The sequence below is a fragment of the Agelaius tricolor genome, unplaced genomic scaffold (genome assembly GCF_023055355.1).
Source record: "Agelaius tricolor isolate 1412-34295 unplaced genomic scaffold, bAgeTri1.0.p SCAF_1, whole genome shotgun sequence".
Classification (NCBI taxonomy): domain Eukaryota; kingdom Metazoa; phylum Chordata; class Aves; order Passeriformes; family Icteridae; genus Agelaius; species Agelaius tricolor.
In genome coordinates this window covers 34,243,715-34,264,730 of record NW_027269261.1, presented here as the reverse complement: position 1 = coordinate 34,264,730, position 21,016 = coordinate 34,243,715, and the positions used below count along the sequence as shown (strand labels likewise).

General features: G+C 39.0%; 1 protein-coding gene across 1 annotated transcript; it reads right to left on the bottom strand.

Annotated features, from left to right (window-relative positions):
• Positions 1-212: 212 nt before the first annotated feature.
• Positions 213-20,304, bottom strand: SLC30A6 (solute carrier family 30 member 6). Its single transcript, XM_071429412.1, has 14 exons — positions 20,020-20,304; positions 17,496-17,582; positions 16,787-16,871; positions 15,687-15,729; positions 13,612-13,677; positions 13,133-13,213; positions 11,868-11,903; positions 10,978-11,072; positions 10,162-10,210; positions 8,262-8,381; positions 7,860-7,962; positions 7,499-7,546; positions 6,871-6,939; positions 213-5,854 (listed from the first exon to the last, which is right to left on the bottom strand). Exons 1-14 carry the CDS (start codon positions 20,302-20,304, stop codon positions 5,357-5,359), a joined length of 1,665 nt encoding a protein of 554 aa, XP_071285513.1. The 3' UTR covers positions 213-5,356.
• Positions 20,305-21,016: the final 712 nt, after the last annotated feature.

Here is a 21,016-nt window from a genome sequence, read left to right as displayed (position 1 = left end):
AACAGGAAGGTATGTGGGGGTTTCCCTGCGCTCTGACTGCAACACAGGAGACATAAACAAAAGATCAGGTGGTGTGTGGGAGCAATGACGCAGTACACACCATTCAGTCACGTGAGAATCATTCACAATTTGACCCAAAAAACCTCCAAACCACCACCCACCTGCTGTTTTTAATACAGACCACAACAAAAATACTCATATCAGCAAAGTGATCACTTTAGAAACTATAGTTTATCTAAATAAAATTTTCAAGGCAAAGTGTTATCAAAAATAAAATGTTATTAAAAGCAAGACAACAGTTTAGGCACCAAAAAGATACCAATTTAACAACCCTGTGCTTTTACATTCCTTACTGGAATTATTCAACAGATTTAGTGTAACACAGGCAAAAAGAAAGCCTGGAATGAGATCAATGAAAACCAGAACAATATTCAAAAGCTACTGACAGAATTATGGTTTCCACTGGTGAGAAAGGGATGAGAGCATTTTAAGGGGAAAAAAAAATCAGGCTGATAGGAGATGAACTGAGGGGGAAAAAAATCAATATTTTACTGCTCCAAACTTCTTCCCTGCAAAGTTCTACCCTGAGCAAAGAGAATTAAAAAGGAGGTAAGCAATGGAGTTGTAGGCATGTCAGATTTGGCCTGTATTTTACCATTTTCCTAACACGAATATTTTGGAACTTAAGACACTATTTACATCCATATTATAAAGTTGTTACAGAAATAGGTATTTACAGCAGTGAAAATTTGTAAAATTTTTCTATTACAGGATAGCCTGAAAATTAAATTTGATCTGATTTTAAATTTAATTCTGATTTGGTAGCTCAAAGATGAAACAAAAGCATTTTTTCTTTTCCTATCACTTTAACATTGGTGAGAAACATTTGTCTTACCTGAAACTTCTGAAATAGAATACTATGAAAATTCTAAAAAATTAGACAGATTATTTTCAGGTATTACTGTATATCTGTGTAAACATATCAAAGTTTCTTGAAGTCTTCATAATCAAATTCTCTTCTACCTCAGCCCAAGAGAAAATAGTCTAGAAAATTACATTAAATCTTCTGAAGTTTGAATACTTTGAGCAGTAATAAGGCACCTTCATACCCTCCTAAGTAGTGAAGAAAGGTAACAGAATGGCTAAATATAGAAATAATAAACATGAATTCGTGTGGCTGATTTGTTTTGGTGAACTCTTGTGGTACTTCATATTTTGGAGGACCTCTGAAAAATGCAGTACATGTTTGCAGTGTGGACTGCTACTCTGCCTCTGAGAATTTGAAAGTTAACTTAAAACATGCTTCATTGTGAAATATTGGCTCAAGGGGTTGTTATAACTGGGAAAAGCCTGGGTTTTTTAAATCTCTATGAAGACTTAGCTGAAGCCATAATTTAACCATGTGGTACACCAAATCATGTCAATTTTGTCACTAAATTTTTACTGCCTGAGCATGCAGTAAGAGTTATGTTTATCTTGAGTTATGTTTACTCAGTCCAAGGCAATGAGACACAGGTTGCTGTAATATGATTCAATATTTCTCAAAATGTGAAGAAAACATGAAAAGGCTTGGGTTTTTGGTTTTGTTTTTTTTTTCTTCCCTCCCTGGGTTTCATGTTTGGGGTTTTTTTGATACAGGAAAAAAAGGCCATCTCCTAACTGGATGTTAGCCCTGGAAAAGTTTACTTACAGAGGGAAGGGTCATTATCTTAGCAATTTCTATGATCCATCATTCATTTAAAAAATAATTGCTGGAAGGAAAACTTACATCAACCCAGTAACCATGTGAATCCAATAGTGTAAGTTCTTAAAAGCACAAGAAGTAGCCAGCAAGGCAGACATGGCACAAGGTTGGTTTTCATTGCTACTAAGGCAGGGGAGAGGGCAAAGTCAAAAGTTATTTCATAAAATGCCCAAAAAACCAAAAAACACAAGCAAAGCGACCAAGACTGGTATCTCTTCTACTCTCAGTTTCAACACTGAGTATGATTAAATCCAGATCCATTGGGTCTGGACAAGCACAGGACAGATAATCAGTCCAGAATTCAGAGACAGGCTTTGTGTTGAAAAACCTATGGCTGGATAGTTTCTCCTTCCCTGCTGGATGATGGCAGCAGGGGTTAGAAATCAATAGAGGACTTCAGTTAATCTAATCAGTGTAATTGCTGCACAGGTTCTCACCTTGAAAAGGATGTGTCATATCTCAGCCAAGGGGAAAGGAATAAAAATCAGTTTACCAGCCACAAAAGGGTGTCACTGGCTTTGTGTGCCAAAGGTGTCTGTGGTTACCACCTGGGTGAAGGGAATGCAGAACAGAATGAACTCAAGAGCCATCACTCAACATGTAAAGCTGAAAAACCCTCCCATATTATGGTAGTTATTTGTCTTATGATAGGAGCTCTGGCTCCTTCTGTATCAGGACAAGGCAGTTTCTCACAAGAATCTGAAGCCAAATAATGGTACATGCCCCTCAAACTCTCTGAATCTGGATGCATTTACCTACAAGTGATGTGGTCTTGTGTGATCACAGCTGGAACAACTTAAGGGGGTAAGAATGCCAAATTCTCTGGCAGACAGAAATGACAGCAAGAACCAGTCTTCTTTTCTCTCTAGCTGAAACAGCATTCCTAGCATTAGGAATGAAGATTATATAAATTATCAGTTCTTATTCACTATGTATCAAATAAACATTTAGATTATGATCACCTAACAGCAAAACACAGTTAGAAAAGGCAAAATGTACAAAAAACCACTTTCTATAGAATTATTCCAAGGACCCAGTCTACACTGGTAGTAGACCCAGCAAAACAGTTCTAAAGTTTGACATACCTGCTCATTGAGACTGAAGTATCACCTGAGAGCATCACTTAAACAATATATAGAGAAAGATAACTGTAAAATCTTGTACACAAATTACCACTTTTCCCTTGTCATTTACGAATTACACTGATTTTATTTTCCTCATATAAAAGGAGACATTTTACTCTGTGCTGATTTAACAAATATTCTAATATATTCATAACAATAAAGCAGCTAAAAAGCTCTTCTAATATCTAAAAGAATCTTTATCATCTGCACATATGATATATACTGTAAACAATCACTCAAAAAAGTATTTTTGTTAAAGTGATTATATTGCACTCAGAATTCTGGGATTCTCACCCTCCCTTCTCATCTTAAATCAGAGATCAGCTTCATTTTTTAATAAAATGGAGATTTAATTTTCTACTGAAAACAAGTAAGCATGCATTTAACATAATACAATGTATTGAAAATATCAGAAAAAGTGATATCAAGTGATTATGAAACTGGAGTAAGGAACAATTCTTAACCAGGCCACACAAGAGTAGTGTATTGTAAACATTCTGCTGGCTCTAAGGTGTTGCAGATGCTGTAGAAAGTGCAGTCTAGCCCAGCACCCAAGAGGTACAGAGAATCTGTTCAAGTGTTCTGTACTTCAGTGAATTTCCATGCAGCAATAGCACATGTAATAGGTCACAGAAAGACAGGATAATGGACCACAGGTGATTACTGAGTTAATACTGACCTCACAGAAACAGAGCCAATCGTTCTAACTTCATTGCAATCTTTAAATGCAAGTTTGCCAGGTCATTACATTTCCTAACAGAGCAATGAAATTTTCACTCTTGCTGCAAATGAAGTACAGAACTAGATTCCCTACTTGTACTTACATGGACAGCATCCCAGTTGGCAGCCTGGGCACTACCCTCAGCCTGAAACATCCCCAAAAGATACATCTCCATCATGCAGAATGTCACCTTGCTTTTGCAAGAATGACTCCCTCGTCCAAGCACTGGCTCAAGAAACACAGGTCATGGAGAGGGGGGAAAAATAGAAATATTCTTATACAGAAAAAGAAAAATAAGTCCTCAGCCAGTGAAGAGGCCACAGATCTTTAAAATTAAAATGAACGTTGTTTTCTCCACTCAGATATACATAAGAAAGATTTCTTCATCAAAGCAATTATCTTCAGGTAACATAGTATCTTTGGAATCCCTGAGATACCACAGCTCCATGTAACCACCTCACAGAAGTGGAGTGACTGACTTAGCACACAGATGAACAAGGTGGAAGCCAATATATAGCACCCTGAGTTACAAGTGAAACAGCAGGAATGGGCAACCCATTCCCAGACGGCCAAGAGATGCAGAAGAATATGCAGAGGAGCAATTGTAATGTAGATACTGCACAGGGGAACAGAAAAAAAAATGAAGTATTTCTAAAAGGCCTTTCCCTGTTGTCAGAGCAGAGAAGGAAAAGACAGCAGTGAGAGGGAAGAGCTCTCTGAGAAAGGCCCTGGGGAAATGCAGACAGCTCAATGTACAGTTAGACAGTAATGCAAAAGCACAAGTGGTCTTGCTCCAAGTGTGCCCCAAAGGTTAAGCACTCCAGCAGTGACTACAAACTCTCAGCGATCACTGACCTGTACTCTGGATTTAAACCAGGAATATAAATATATTACTTTTCCCCTGGAACTATTAAAAAAATACAAAGAGGAAAATACAAAGTCACAATCAAATCATAGAATACTCCCCATAGTCAAAAATGAAATACTGGTTTCAGAAACAACAGTCATCTGTTCTGTATCCTTAATAGGGTAAAAAAGAGGTGCTTGTAAAATCTTAAGTTTTAAGTATTTTATTTCCCAGTATATTGCTAAATAATTTTGCAGTTAAACCAAAAAGTAAGAAATATCAGAGATGAGTATGGAATACTTCAACTAGAAAATGGTTGCTGAACCATCTGAGTTTCTATAAAAGCATCAATAAAAATGTAAAAACACGGTATCGCAAAATCAATTACAATCTGAAATGCCAGATTGCCTTCACAATGGCCACAACATGAATATTGATGGATTTTTGCAACCAAAACTGAATTGTGATTTGGCCCAAACATGGCTTAATACAGCAATCAAACATGTCTGAAAATTGGGGCTTGTATTTCTGCCATTTCCTATTCTCTCAGCTATTCAGCATCCAGTAACTCTCATGAGGAAAAAAAAATGCTACCTGGTCACAATTTTATTATTTTATGGAGTTGTGCTGCATCTCAATACATTCTTGGATAAATGAAGAAAAGTGGATAAAAAAGATGAGTAGAAATAGACACCCTATAAAAACTACTTGTAAAGTATTGTAAATCTGCAAAATATCTGTGGCATTACACAGGCTACTGCTGATGCGAAGGAAAAAACTGCTTTTTAACCACTTCATGAATATGAACAATGCACTTGTTCCCAGCCATTCAGAATGATGTGACATTCCAAATGTTTATAAAAATTGGGTAATAAAAGAATTAAGTCAATACCCTTAAGTATAATAAATAATGGTGTTTATTATGGTCGGGGCTGACCACGAGCGTTTGTCCCATATCTGCCTGGGACATTTGCAAAACCAGTTCTGAATCCTTGAGCTGCTCCAATTCCTGGTATTCCAAGTCCTTGACTGAGTACACTGCTGTAGGGTGCAGATCCATGATTAAAGCCCAATCCATAGGGCTTTGTCTGGGTGTTAAGAAGGATGACTGGACTCACATTTTTGCCTGGTGTGTTAAAAGAAAATTCTGGTGGTGGGCTGCTGGGCTTAGCTGGAGTGGAGGTAACAGGGTTCAAATTGTCAGCAGCTTTCAAAGATGGCATTGGAATAACGTGATGATCCGAAAGGTTCAGAATGTTGTTTGCGATAGGCACAGATGATAAGGTAGGTCTGATCCAGTCATCTTTGAAAATCTGAACAGTCAAGGTAGAGACCAATGTGTATAATCTGTTAGTGACATGGGCAAGGACCATTTGCTCATTCGCGTCTCTCCGAATTCGGACATGGACCGATCCAGCCTAGAAAGTGATAAAAACAAGTTGGCTGTTAATTGTTACTCCAATAAAGATTCCCCACATGCATTCAAGAAGAGGCAAATCATCCTGCAGAGAATTACACAAAGACCTTTTGCAGTGGAAACTACTGACTAAATTAAGAACCTTATTACAGGATACATTCTGATCTTTCCTAATGTGTTGCTCTCCTATGAACATAGCAAGATCATCACTCAGGAAAAGCGAGTCTTAGAACCAAACTATACACTACAACATGTGTTGGCAGGAAAGGCAACAACTGGGGGAGAAAAATGGCTCAAAAGAGCAAAATGCAAATTTAGGCATAAGTGGCAGAACAGTAAACTGAAAGCTATTTTTACATCAGAAATAGAGAAGAGATGCCTTTTTAGTTGTTTTAAGAAGGGTAGCATACTGGAAGAAACCAGTGAAGAAATATTCTAAGAGTCTTAATTTTCCAGCTGTCACAAAATAACTGCATCAACTTAGGAGTAACCAAGTTCTGAGTGATCATTCTGTATCACAAAAAATACCCCTTCATTTCTTTAAGCTTACAGTATTATTGGTACACAACTGTAATTATTTTGCTCTACCTTCTCTCTTAGAAATGCTGAAAACATATGATTCTACTGTCTATTGTAGATCTTTGGTGCTTGAAGGGTTACAGTTATTTCTCTCTTCCTGGACAATTTACACTAACACACCACTTTGAAAAATGTTTTTTCCATTGTTTGTCATTTTCTTCACTCCAAAATATGAAAGGAATTCTACGGTTGCAAAAATGTATGCGTTAAGCCAGAACTGCAGTATACATTAATAACATGAATCAACAACAAAGCTTTAAAAAAATGTGAAGGACAGAGGAAGAGAAGTTTTGCAATAAAGCATACAGACTGAGTACTGACTCCATCAAATGTTTTTATAGTTCGTATTTCAGAAGAAATATCCTACTTTATGTAGATTAAAAAATTTAAGTAGTATCTGACAACAAAGGCTAGGAAGATAATAAAGGCATAACTTACCAAAGTGCCAAAACCTAATGTCCAGAAATGCTCATTTCGAACTTCCAACACACCATCCAAAGTTGAAACCTAATTTTACACAAACATCCACAAATATGAAAATAAATTAGAAGGTTCAAATCCCTTTAGAAATGTATTTTTATACATAACTGAGTAACAAATAATTTTCAGTAGTGCAATAAAAGTTCCATATGGAGAACAGATGATGTCTGTTAATGTCACCAATGCTTATCTATCGCACTTTTGCTACCCTTAAACATCCAAATCCATCAGAAAAGTTTTAAGGAACCTATTTCAAGTAACTGTTGCTGCCAAACTGAAGTATGTTCTCCACTTGATATGCTGTAATTCAACAGCTGCCTGTACTCCTTTTCCTCCTTCAACTCACATTTGTAAACCACTTCAATAGTAGCTCAAATTTAAATAAAAACAGCCTGCACTTAGATTTGTTCCAGATACCTAAAAGACACTATTCATCTTGGAAAACAAGATTCATATTTTCTACATGCAGCTAAAAAAAATATTTAAAAATAATTTTAGCAAACTTCTTGGACTAGTCAGAAGAATTCTTCACATTCCTGAATGCTTAATAGCTGTACATACTGTGCTGTGTATTATACTGACTTACCTCTCTAAGAAGTTTATCTAACTGGCCAATCACATGAGGTGGGGTCGTCTTCAAAAAGAAGAAGAAAAGAAAGTAAAAGTTAAAATAAAGATTAACTGGCCTTGTTCAAGTAAGAGAGACTTTAAGTCTGGTCTACCCACACAAGAGACCAATGGCATTTTCATCAAATTCTTATCAATTTGTGATGCATATCTGCACAACCTTTAACATTCTTACAGCACATCACAAATTCCCATGGAAACACTTCCTATCTGCAAGCTTAAAACAGATGTCAAGAGTTTTTGTTTGTTTGTTTGTTTTTAATGAGGCCATTTAACAGAACCAAAACCACAAAACCTGTTGATTTGTGAGGCTGCCTTACCTGGAGTAGTACTTTCCCACTGTAGACACTCATGGGATACATGGTACCAAATGTCATCAAAGCAATTGCTATAGCAGAGGCTGTGTCCACAGCAAAATAATTGCTAGGGAGAAAGAGCAATTTTAAAGAAATGCTGGTATTTATGTTTTTGAGAGGCAGAACAACTTCCTTAGATTCTTTTTTCATTCTTTTAAATTATATACACTTACAAAATTTTACATATGCTAATCTCATTTAAACTCTCATTCATCTTGGACAGCAGACAGATGCATTCACAGAGTTGCAATTCCATTCATACAAAATGCAGCTCTACATCAGATCATTCCTCTCATGCAAAAAATGTATTTTCCCACAGACTGGATACAAAAAGAGCTACTGTTTTAAAACAACAACTGCACATACTTGATTTCAATGAGCATGTATGTGATGCAAAGAGCCAGAGCTCCAGCAATATCAATCAAGACAAAAGGGTTCATCCGTGGCAGAAAGATGCTACTCAATCCTGGGATGATTCCACAAATACTGCAACAAAACAGAAAAAGCAGTTGTCAGCCAGCTCTTCATCACTACTTTGAAATTCCAAAATTACACCCATTATTTAGCATTTGACTACTAACACACCTTGCTGTCATAGCACATGATGAGCACTGTAAAGGCCCCACTAAATCTGCTCAAAGGCTGCTGTCAGCAGAAATTAATCAAGAGTTTTTTTCTGGGAACATAACTCTATGATATAGCTGTATCAGCTGTCTGCAACACAAGTGTTCGTGGGTTCAATACTGGTATTACAGAGATGTACACAGTGAGAGATTTGTGTATCACCAGTCTTCAATACATCTGCCACCTTGGTGTGCCAAAGTGTCCAAAAGTCAAAGCTAACTAATTCATGGAGTCCGAAAAGAGGAAGAAGACCAGCTAGTTGAATAAGAGGAGACCAAAAAAATGCATGAGGGAATGCTGGGAAAATTATTTCTCTATGGCTATCTCCTCTCAATGAGAGTATGAAGAGAGAAAGGAGTTTCTGTACTTCCCAGTGAATCTAAGTGCATGTCATGTCCTGGAAAATTTCAAGGCAAAGACAACATGAAATATTTTGTTGCTATGGTTAAAATCAACCTATGTTTAGACATCATGTGCTGGCCTGCTTCCCTAAGAATTTTCATTAACATAATTATATACAGGTGCAGATATTTTTTAATCAGCACTGCTTCACATAACACATCTGAAATAGCTGTATACATACTAATTCAATGGTGTTTTACTCATATTGGCTTAACTATATTACTCTTGATCTGGGACTCCAAGTTATCCATCAGCGTCCTTTCCCTTAAAGCTGTGTTTCTACACTGATAAGAGGGAAGTTGTGCAACTGTCTGTGATTGGTATCCACCTTTTTTTTTTCAAATAAAACTTGGAAACCTAATTATTAGTCTTCCAAAAATATTTCACAGATTTTGGTTCTGATGATGTAACATCTTATACCCATATAAAATCAATTCTTCTGTTACCAAGTCAGCATTCTCTGCTCTCCTTAACTGTAAAAGAGATCACGAGATGCAGAAACAGATGGGTTTTGAAGCATACTTAACATGTTTTACAACTTGGTTTAACATTTTTCTTTTGATCCTGACAGATAGTTGGAAAAAACATCTATGGATTAAAATAAACTTCCCTGACATCTGACAAAACTATTTGCAAACAATGTTATCTTGCATTCAGATATCCAATACAAACAAGACAGTTAACAGACAAGATGAATGAACAACACTGCTTATATCCCTGGAAGACACAGACTTTCCAGTTTCCTGTTGGACAGGTGAGCAGTTTCCATAGCTATGGTTCAGTGTGTAACCTGTTTCATCACATTTAAACTCAACCACCTGAAACATTCATCCAGCCCACAAAGCAAATAAACATAAATTATTACAAAATATATCACTTGGTAATGCATGCTGTGAAATGCAGTTGAAATATGTACAGGATAATGCTAGTTTTCCTATTCTCACCCAAAGAGAATCACATACAATGTACTGAACATTTTTATTCAAAAGAAAAGACACCCAGAAACATCAATCCAACAGAAACAGATCTATCTGGGAAATATGGGAAACAATGTTTGCTCCAGAGTTCATACACGAGACCTGCAGTAGGTAAAGCTATTTTAAAAGCTCTAATACAAGTTTGTGCCTCAATATCCCTCCAAAACGTTATTATACACACAAAACCAACACTGCCTTCCAGAAGCTAATGATTTTGAAAACAATATAAAGCTAATGATTTTGAAAACAATATAAAGCTTCACCTTCTACTAAGATCTGCAACATGTTCCTGAAGCCAACTTGTGCTGGCAGCTGCAAAAGAAAAAAGGTAATAAAGTTACCACAATTTTAAGTACCACTTTAAAGTTACTACATTTTAAAGTACACACAAGTTTTATTTTAAGGGAAGAATTCAACAAATACAGTGTGAATGAGTAAATATATCTCAACAGATACCCTGGCACTTGAAAAATGACCCAAGTCTGTCTTTTCCAGGCAGCAAGTATAACATCCAGCTCTCATAATAATCTGAACTGATTAAGTACAAATATAATTGCAGGCTATAACCATTATCTTTTATATAATATAGTGTAAAATAGATTTTTATAACTACGGACAATTTACAGGACAATTACAACAGAACAATTTACAATTGCAGGAATGACTGCAAACCTACTTCACAATGAAAAAGGTAAAAGAGCTTTTCATTTACCAATGAAAAGGAAAAAAGAACTATTGCATTAACTTATATTTTAATCCATTAATACATCAAGAAAATGTGTTGAAAGTTCTGGAATTTGTCACATGACCTTCACTGGTTGCATTCAAAAAACTGAAAATAAAGGACACTGCAGCATTAAAATAATATCATATTAATTACCTCAGACTACTCAGAGTCTTAAAACCAAAGTGGAGTTGAAAATCAGATGGCAATTCTACTGCACAAAGTTACATTAACAGAGGTAACAGTAATATACAACCACTAGTTAAGGAAGTTACCAGACAAGTTATACCTTGATAAAAATAGGAACATTAACATTTTTTTCTCAATTCTTGTTACAGTCTAATTTATCACATACCTTCAGAGACATAAGCAAAAGGCTTATTCTTAATGGAAAGCATTGTAAATAAGTTGAAAAAGAGAGCCACGAAAGTACCAACCAGCAGTCGTCCCCTAGGGAGGGGAAAAAAGGTGTCTTAATTTCCCATCATCACAGAACGTGTCATCAAGCTGTAACTACCAATAACAGTATCAAAATATTTTCCTTGGTGTTCACTGAGGCTGAAGACCAGCAGGATAAACTAGTGTAATATTTAGTAACCAGCAGTGTATAATCATTGTAAGGGTTATACCAGATCACTGAACTTCGTACTTTATTGTTATCACACAACGCTCATAATGTTGAGTAACAGCTCTTAACCAATTGCATATTTGCACACACACACATATATATATATATATTTGCCCTTTGAAGATAAAAACACATTGTCCCCTCAGCAGCACAGCTAGGAAGGTTAGCTTTCTATGGAATTATGCCATATACCCCCAGCCTCTTCTAGAACTACTTCAACATACATTCCACATCCCCTTCCTTTGCCCCGTAACACTTTCTTTTCCTCTTCCCTTGGTCTTTATAGTCTGAACCCTCTGAAAGCTTCAGTTCCCTGGTGACCACAGCATCCTTCCCCCCCACATACCAGGCCTTCCAATAGGCCACAAGAAAAAAAAGGAACTAGGAAAAGCAGCAATGTGTAGTTAGATCGCTATTTGAGAGAACATGAGCATTAAATTTCAATTGTACCTTGAAAAGAACTGTTTGCAGTATAGCCTGCACATGGTTTGAAACAAATGCTAATGCACCGAAAGCAATTTGGTACTGAAAGTACTTCCATAACTAATATATGTCAGATATGAATTAGAAACATAAAAGGACAACAACACATTTTACATGCCAAAATAATTTCTTACGTGTGTATCTCAGGCTGTTCCAGAAACCGCTCCGCACTACAAGAACAATTGAAAATCTGAGTTATATTCACACAGTAAAGCCTTGATACCTGAAGCATGTTTTTACAGCTCCTTAGCATTAGCTGCCATTCATAAATAAAAACTGATAAAGTACTGCAAAAAATTGATTGCTCAAATAAACACAGCAACTTTTATAAGCAAAGAAAGCATTTAACACTGAATCAAAGCAGATGTTATTTAGACTTCCCAAATATTTCCAAACTGTGCCAGCTACCATGAATGCTGCCTATATGATAAAAATATGCTTGTAAATGAACATGCAAAAAAATATTGCTACTGGCACCACCACCAGTGTTGGTGACTATAACAAACTAAGTCTGAAATTCCTGACTTACAGCCTCACACTAAGCAAGGTCAAATAAAGTAGGCATTGGATACTGGGGTGGAGGTACAGATCTTTTTTCGCACACCAGTGAGTTAACAAATGAGCTTCAGCTGTAACAGAAAAACCTGCTAAGTTTGTGGAATTTCCTAAAATTGATGTTGGACAACTTAGAAGTTTTGACAAAGGGTGATTCATTCCAGTGGACTGCCACTTCAATACATTGACCTTATAGTCTAAAGTTGCTAAGTTGTTAATACAGCCCTTTACACAGAAAATAGAGCACTTGAATAAAATAAGGGAAGGAATATCGTTGCAGTTTTAAATTCCACATGTTAACAAAAGCCTCTTCATCTTCAAAAACAAGAGTAATGTTTTAGGTTAACCTCCTGAAATACAAATGCTCCCAAGCATACATGGTATGGCAAACAAATACATCAGCAAACTTAGAGGGAGTGAAGAAGTTGATGCTTCAAACATTCAGCTCCTTGATATATTATGAAGCTGCTTTGACTTCAAAAATGAACAGAAGTAAAAACAAAAGACTTTTATTTGTTAATGAGCTTACAAAAGTCAAGATGCATAAGAAAATGCATTAAATTAATTATTCAACCTTTTGGAAAAAGTATTCTTAAAACCATTAAAACTTCCCTAGAGAGCTTTTTAAGAACATTTATCAATTCCCATCTTTACATCTAAAGCCTACATGTAGTGTAGTAAATGTAAGCAAGCAGTAAGGTTTAGCAATATTTTTTTAATATCTTTTGAGTTTTTTCTAAAGTATCTCTTTAAATACAGCACTCATAGAATATACGTGCTTTCAGTTGATCTGGACTATATCTTCATATGTTATAAAATTAAAGAAAACAGTACATAACCCTACCTTTCTTTCAGTATAAAAAGAGCTCCAAGCTGTGCCAGAACTGTAGATGCAAATACAGCTAGAACTTCAAACCTTTCAAACCTGAAATTTGAGAATTAAGTTTAGAAACACTGAACATTGAACAATGCATCCAATAGAATCGTTTCTGTCCAAGAACCAGCAGGATACACCTACTTTTTCCAATTCATTCAACAGACAGATGGGAAGAAACTGAAAGTTTTATGGAATAGTCATTATTTTCAGTCTCTTTTAACACTCCACTCATCAGAGACACCTTAAAATTAAGCATTTCTTAATTCTTCTTCCTGTCCATCCCCTACTCTCTAATTGTTTTTTACAGTTAGTCTTGGCCCTCCTCTCTTTTAGGCTCTTTCACACACAGAGTATTACTGATGGCTGTTCAGGGATCCAGGCAATGACAGTGAGCAATGTATGAAATGTTCTATTATCAAACACTACATCTTGTTATTAGTACTTACCCAAATGAATAGATTGGGCTGGGTTTCTTCATCATTACCCAGTAGCTTATTAGACATGTTACCAAACTGAAAAAAGGGAGAGAATTAGACTGTGATAAATAACAACAGCCTTTATAAACCGCCTAATTTACAAATACACACTTGAGCCACCAGAACTCAACATACAAATACAGCCACATCTTGTCTTGAACTCAACCTCCATCACTGTCCCAGTGATGTTCTAAATGCTCCTCATGTGCTTCCTGAACTTGCCTAGAAATGCTGTAACCTGAGAAATGATGCTTAAATGAGAAGGAAGCTGAGAAGCAAGACAGAAGAGTGAAAGAAAAAGCCAAGAAATCTCTCCATTAAAGTCTTCTTTTAGAGCTACACCATGAATTAGATTTGGTACTCTAGAGTAAGTCTCAGGACACACCAAGTATTGCCTTTCTTTTCCACAGTGTAATTTCTCTATGCATATGGCCAAAACAGATGGCCGAACGTTCTTCGGCTGCATTCACCTACACGAGCTCTAATCTAGCTGGCCATTCACTGACAGCCACAGGTCTCTCTTGCAATCTTCTGTCCAAATTTTTCTCTCATACTAAACATCTAGAATTCCAATTATTTTTGAATCTCCATGGTAGTAGTCAGAATGTTTCAAGGATGAGTGTAGTTTTCTCTGCCTATTTTTCCTCTATTGAACAATTTTTTCAACTGGAATCCACAAAGATTCAGTGCCATCTGTGTTTTCATGCAGTCCTTTTGTAATTAATAACAATGTTAAATCAGACTGGATCAAGAACTCGTCCCTACAACTGATGACCAATCACATCCTCACAACTTGATCCTCAGCTGTGTAGAATAAAAAGTAAAAGTAAAAAGAAAGTAATACTGTTCATATACAAAGCCATAAACTCATATTCTCAGTGAGACTATTATATGCCACCAGGCAATGACAAAAAGAAAATAATCAGAAATTGATTTTTGCAGCAGAATTACTGAGCATTGTTCTCCCTTACAGCAAATCAAAAGTTGTGGAAGAGATTGCTGTGAGTTAGAATAATCTTCTAGTCCAATCCCTAATTAACCTAAGACAGGAGTGCCTGGGGTTGTTCCACCTTCTTCTAAAACTAAAAGAAAAAAGAACTCCATACAAGAATGGGAAGTACAGTATCAAGACTTTCCCCAGTTTCCCCAAGGTGAAAAGGGTATTTTGAGCAAGATGACAAAAATTCAGTAGATAGAAAATTTTAAAAGACAAGATTCATTAGAGTTAAATCTTAATGCTAATGCAGTCACAGATCTTTTGTGCCTATCCCAACAAGTTATTTTTGTTTCTGCATGTTTGCTGATGTCATTTATGAATGTTTAACTGTAAGTCAGATAAGTTACAGTAGGTAATGGATATATGTATGACTCAGAAAGCTGATCTATACCTTTTATAACATAGTGAGACAGCAAGGAAGGTAATGTAGGCTAATATTTTTTAAATATCTACATTTTATTTCCCAACCACTGCTACTATTCTGTATCTTAGATAACAACTGAATATATTTGACGTCTGTATTATCAATATTAGCAAAAGTGTTCAGAACTGTCAACTAAAAGTTGTTTTAATATACTTTTCTTAGAATACAAGAAAAATACTGAAAATATCTAATGACCTTATGTGCAGAATACTTGGTATCTAGCTTGCAAAATATTTTTGAAATAAAATTACATGCTTCTTGTTTCCTGATGTTAAAACTGAGGGCTACTTCACAATCAGTGACGAAGGCATTAGGAAAATGTTCTGAGAGAACAACCAGACAACAGTTTTGTACCATATTATGGTGTCACACATCTGCACAGATAAATCCATGACTGAACTGATCAGTTACTAGTCATTCTCAATATAGCTATGGTCATTCTCAATAGATCTAATAGACAGACAAATACAATCTATTTATTGTGTGCAATTTTATACTCATTAAACCAATGACTGTTTCTATACTGATGAATAAGTTACATGTCTTTGAACCTGTAAGTAAATTTTAAATGTATAGAAATATATAGACAAAATGAACAGTAAGACAAAATGGGAAAAAACTCACCTGAAAAGGTCAAAGATTGTCAAATATGTGTAAGCAGTTAAAGCTGTAAAGAAAAGTAAATATTAAAATTTAATACTTAATTTTTCAATGCAAAAACCACTTGTATTCTAAGTCCTTTTTGTGCAGCTCTTTTCAGTCTTCTACCTACATAAACTGCCTCTGCTGACAGAACAAGTCTCTATTACTCTAAAGACACCAATATATATAATGTCATAAGCAGGCTCATTATGGCAATCCTAATTCAACTAAAGCACATAATAAAGCCCAGATACAACAGTTATCACATTTGTGACTAAATTGTGACAAGGAATTTAGGTACTGGAAAGTCAGGAGATCTTCCAGAAACACATCACTTCCCAAAGTAAGAGATCTCTTATGTGTGTTATTGCAGTGAAAAGTAGGTTGAACTGAATATTTTACTTGTTTTGCACCTCTAACCAATCTTGAAACTGCAAGAAAACCCTCACCAAAAATTAAAAACAAAACCAGCATCTTATTCTCAGTGCAGGTGACGGGAAGCACATTGAAGCCCCCACCCAAAAGCAGAAGGCACACAAAACTGCATTGGGTCTGGCTGATCTGGAGCTCATTTCCCCACAGCAGCCCTCACAGTGCTGTGCTTTGCAGCAGCAGCTACAGAGGTGTTGGAAACACTCCAGTGTTTTGGCTACTGCTGAGCATTCCTTGGAAGCAAAGAAGTCTTAAGCCTTTTCCACACTACAAACATTCTCATTCAACTGCAAGTGAGGGTCTCTGCACATCACTGGTGCTCCTTATACACGGAACAGGTTTGAGGACTAGTAACTCAAAAGCCTACTTGTTTTCAGTCTTAAAGATGAAGAAGCTACTACAGAAAGCAAATGACCAGCAGGACTGAAAAACTGTGCAAACTTTGAAGGACTTCCACCCATCCAAACTTGTCTGTGAAAAATGCTTCTAAGCTGACTGTGGCAAATCAAAAGGAAGCACCTTCTGAACCTGGCTGTGCAAACCTCTAACTCCATTAAGTACTGGATTTGGCTTTTTCAGTCAGCTGGAACTCCACAAGCTAGGAAACACATAGTAGTTTGTTGTAGTTTCAGTACATGAGAGCCACCTACCTATGCTGTTTGTAGAGCTGCACCACATGAGCAGGAAGCCAATGCATATTAAATTTATAGCACCAAACAGCAAAATCTTCCAGGACTGTTGATGGGAATAAATATGGATTAACACCTTCCAAAATTTACAGGACAGATATATATCTATCTGGTCTTAAAAAACAATATTGCAGTACCTGGTCATGCAAACAGAACTGGATTCTCCTCCCTCCCAAAAATTCACCACTCATTTCAGAACAGCAAGCCCTTAGTCTATTTTAAACTTTACAGATTATTTTAAAACTCATTTATGAATGCCACCATACTTAAAATACCTTTTTGGTCTAAAAAAAGCCCCACCCATCTATAATCTTTGCATTTCATTACAGCACACAGCATCTGTGTGTTGTAATGATTTTTGAATACCAACTCATGCAACTTGATATTAGTGGGTTCCTTCATTTGTGCTGAAATTTTGGTCCCAAAAACATCTGAACACAGTCAGTTTACAGTTCCACTGAACCCATCAGATATAAATACATAAGTTCTGGAGAACACTAGTTCACAGGGACAACGCACAGAAGCAATACAACTTCAAAGATTATTTTTTAAGCACAGCTAGAAAAATTCAAAGAAAAAATTTCATAATATACTTAAGTTAATAGTGTATTTTAACTTACTACAGCTAATGTATTTTATTATAATTATGATTTTTTTAAGCAATACTTACCCTTCTGTCTGCTGCAACCAACCTAAATTCATGTGTTAACTTTCCAACCAATGATCTCTGTGATTTGCGGAACAGGTGTATTGTCCCCTTAAAAAAAACCCAACAGTTTAATTAAAAACTTTACTTACAGCATTATTTAAATTAGCAAAAAGGAAACCTTTATTTATGAACTATTTTCACAATTATATCAAAGACTCAGGTGAACTTTTTGTTAATCAGAAATATCGCAAACTTTAAACCCAATATTTTGGTAACCATTTCACATGGTTTATCATATTAGAAAATGACAAATTACTTAGAATCAAGCTTCATTTAGACATAATCCAGAATTCAGTTTTACTGGAAGAGACACTAAAGTATCACTTGAAGAGTGGGTTTTAACTTTTATTTACATGAAGCTACTACAAGACAGTTTTAAAACACAAATATTTTTCTTCATCAAAGCACGCTTCCCACCCAAAGGCAATGGATTTATTAAACAGGAAAATATTGTTTATAGATCTATACAGGAGAACCCACCACAGAAGTAAAAATAATGCTGGTGATGTGGTGAACACAAAGCCAGTAACAAAATGAAACATACCAACAATCCTGGCTGTGATTTAACCTACAGGGCTGCTACATGGCTCTCCTGCAAGTGTGACAGGGAGCAGACCACCAGAGAAATTCATCTGCCATGACACTTGTCTCCCTTTCCTTGGAGGGTCAAAGCTTCTGGTTGTCCTCTGTTCTGCTCTGCCCACAAAGAAGTAAGCTTTCCACATGAAAAACCCTTCTGATTTGCAACAGAAATTTGTGGACTTGTAATGACAGGCCATTGTTGCCTGCACCAATTTGGGGCCAGATTAAACAAGGCTTGATTTTAAGCTATCACACCTTAGCTGCCAGCCGAAGGCAAAAGGACATACTAATGGGCTCTTCACCAAAATTAATTCAATTCACTTTCAGACACTTTGTCAACACAGCTGCATTTCATATTATCTGAGAAATACAAGTGTGCCATGAATTAAACTTTAAGCACTACTACATATCCCAAGTTTAGCTCATCTGGGACAAAACACAGGCACTTACTCTTTTCTTTATTAGCAAATCATTACATGATAATTTAATTCTTAACAGACACATGCAGGATGCCAGAACACCTCAGAAAGCTTTTCTAACATGCAGTAGACAGCCTGCTTATGACAGCTGCTGTGGTACAGAATCACAAAGAATCACAGAATATCCTGAGTTGGAAGGGACCCACGAAGATCACAGAAGTCCAGCTCCTGGCCCTGCATAGGACAGCCCAAAAGTCACACCATGTACCCGAGAGCGTTTTTCAAACACGTCTTGAGCTCTGTCAGGCTGTGCTGTGACCACTTCCCTGGGGAGCTGCTCCAGTGCCCAACCATCCTCTGGGTGAAGAACCTTTTCCAGATATCCCACCTAAACCTCCCTGACACAACTCCAGGTCATTCTCTCAGGTCCTGTCACTGGGCACCACAGAGCAGAGATCAGTGCCTGCCCCTCCTGTTCCCCTCACAAGGAAGGTGTAACCGCAGTGAGGTCTCCCCTCAGTCTCCTGAGGCTGAACAGACCAAGTGACCTCAGCCACTCCTCACACGGCTTCCTCTCCAGACCCTTCACATCCCCGTAGCCCTCCTTGACACCTTCACACCCACTGCTTTCCCAGTGGGGAAAAGGCACCACGAGGTGCCACACCTCCCTATTTACAAAGGATGCCGTGCCTCAGAGCTGTGTACTCTGTGCCACAGGGGACCCGTGCAAACTCAGGCAGGCCCCAGCGCACCCGGGACAAGCTCCAGCTCAGCACGTGTTGTACCTCAGCATGAAGGCATCCCTCGATCCCACAGTTCTGCCCAGAGCTCGGTGCTGGGCAGGGCGGCTGCCCCACACCCCAGCGAGCCCCTGAGGTGCCAGAAGAGCTCCACAAGGGGTGTTCCTGCAGCCAGTGGCGCTGTCTGCCCCAACAGGTGACAGCACCTGTCAGGGGTACCCATGTCACTCCAGCGGGGCTCAGCACGACAAGGGAACATTTCGACACCCAGCGAACGCGCACACAGGGCGGTCGTGCCCAAAAGATCGGGTTTTCGTCAGAGAGAAGCGAGCCACAGAGTGACAGCCCCGACACCGGGGAGCAAGCGCACTATAACCTGTTTGTCCTGCGGCGAGTCCAGCTCCCTGACCGACGTGCCCTGAAGGAGAACTCCGAGGCTCACACCGCAGCCCGGTGTTCCAGAGGCAGCTCCGGCACAGGAGCCCCCACGGCCCCGGCACCCGGCCGGGCCCTGCCCGCGGTGCCGGCGCCCGAGGGGCGGGCGGAGAGCCCCGGGGAGCAAACACCGCACGGGCAGCGACACCCGCGCTGCCCCCGGGCCCGCTCCGGGCCGCGCCTGCCCAGACGCCCCGCGGCGCCGCCGCCCCGGCGAGGGAGAGGGCGCTTCCAGCAGCCTCTGCACGCCATGTTCCACGCACGACTTTCCTTCCCCTTCCCTCCTTGCCCCCAGCAGGGGCCACTCACCATATTACTCCCCGCAGCGGAAGAGACGGCGCCATGCGAGGCCGGAAGGGGCGGGAGAGGTTCCCGTCGCCGCGGCAACCAGCGGGCCCGGCGGGACACGTGGCGGAAGCGGCGCCCGCCGGGAGCCGGGTGCGGCTGCGGCTCCGTCCCGATCCCGATCCCGGTCCCGATCCCGCGGGATGTGGGGCCCGAGCCGCTCTTCCTTCGCTCCTCCCCGCTGAGGTGGAGGCCCGCCTTGGGACACGAAGGTCCTGTCTGCCGCCTCCTCGCACTTCTGCCGTTCATCTGCCCACTGCCTGCGAGAGCCAAGGAAAGCGCTCCCACGGGTGGTACCATCACAGACCTATGATCATCACAGTCCAGCCTGTGGCCAAACACCACCATGTCAACTACGCCTAGCACTGGGTGCTACGTTCAGTCTTTCCTTTAAACACATCCAGGGATGGCGACTCCATTTCCCGGGCAGCCATTCCAATGTCTAACCACCTTTTCTGTGAAGAAATTCCTCCTAGTATTCAACCTAAACCTCCCATGGCACAGCTTAAGGGCGTCGTAGTCCTAGGCCTGTCATAGTCTGTCACGATACTCCACGACAGCAATTCCACAAGGATGGGTTTGCTTCCCAGTACGAGCATTCCTCCGACCCCACTGCCAGCCGCGGTACCCGGCGTCAAGGGCCCTCAGGACACAGCCTGCAAAAGGCATTTCTTTTCCACAGCAAAACCCCCAAAAGACGGCAGCTCTCCAAACTACAGGAGTTATGTTGAAAACTTAGTCACTTTGTTGTGTGCTGAGATCCTCAGAAGTGCTCCCGATTCTCTGATTATGATGAACATTGGAAGCATGGCAGTGCAGAGCAGGGATCCGCACGCAGCCCAGCCCCATCCCAGAGGCAGCTGCTGTCCACGTGAGAGAGGATTCTGCCACTGACCACCGCTACCGAGGCTCTGGAACGCCGGGACACAAGGGGACAGCGATGCCCCGGGCTGGGTGGCCA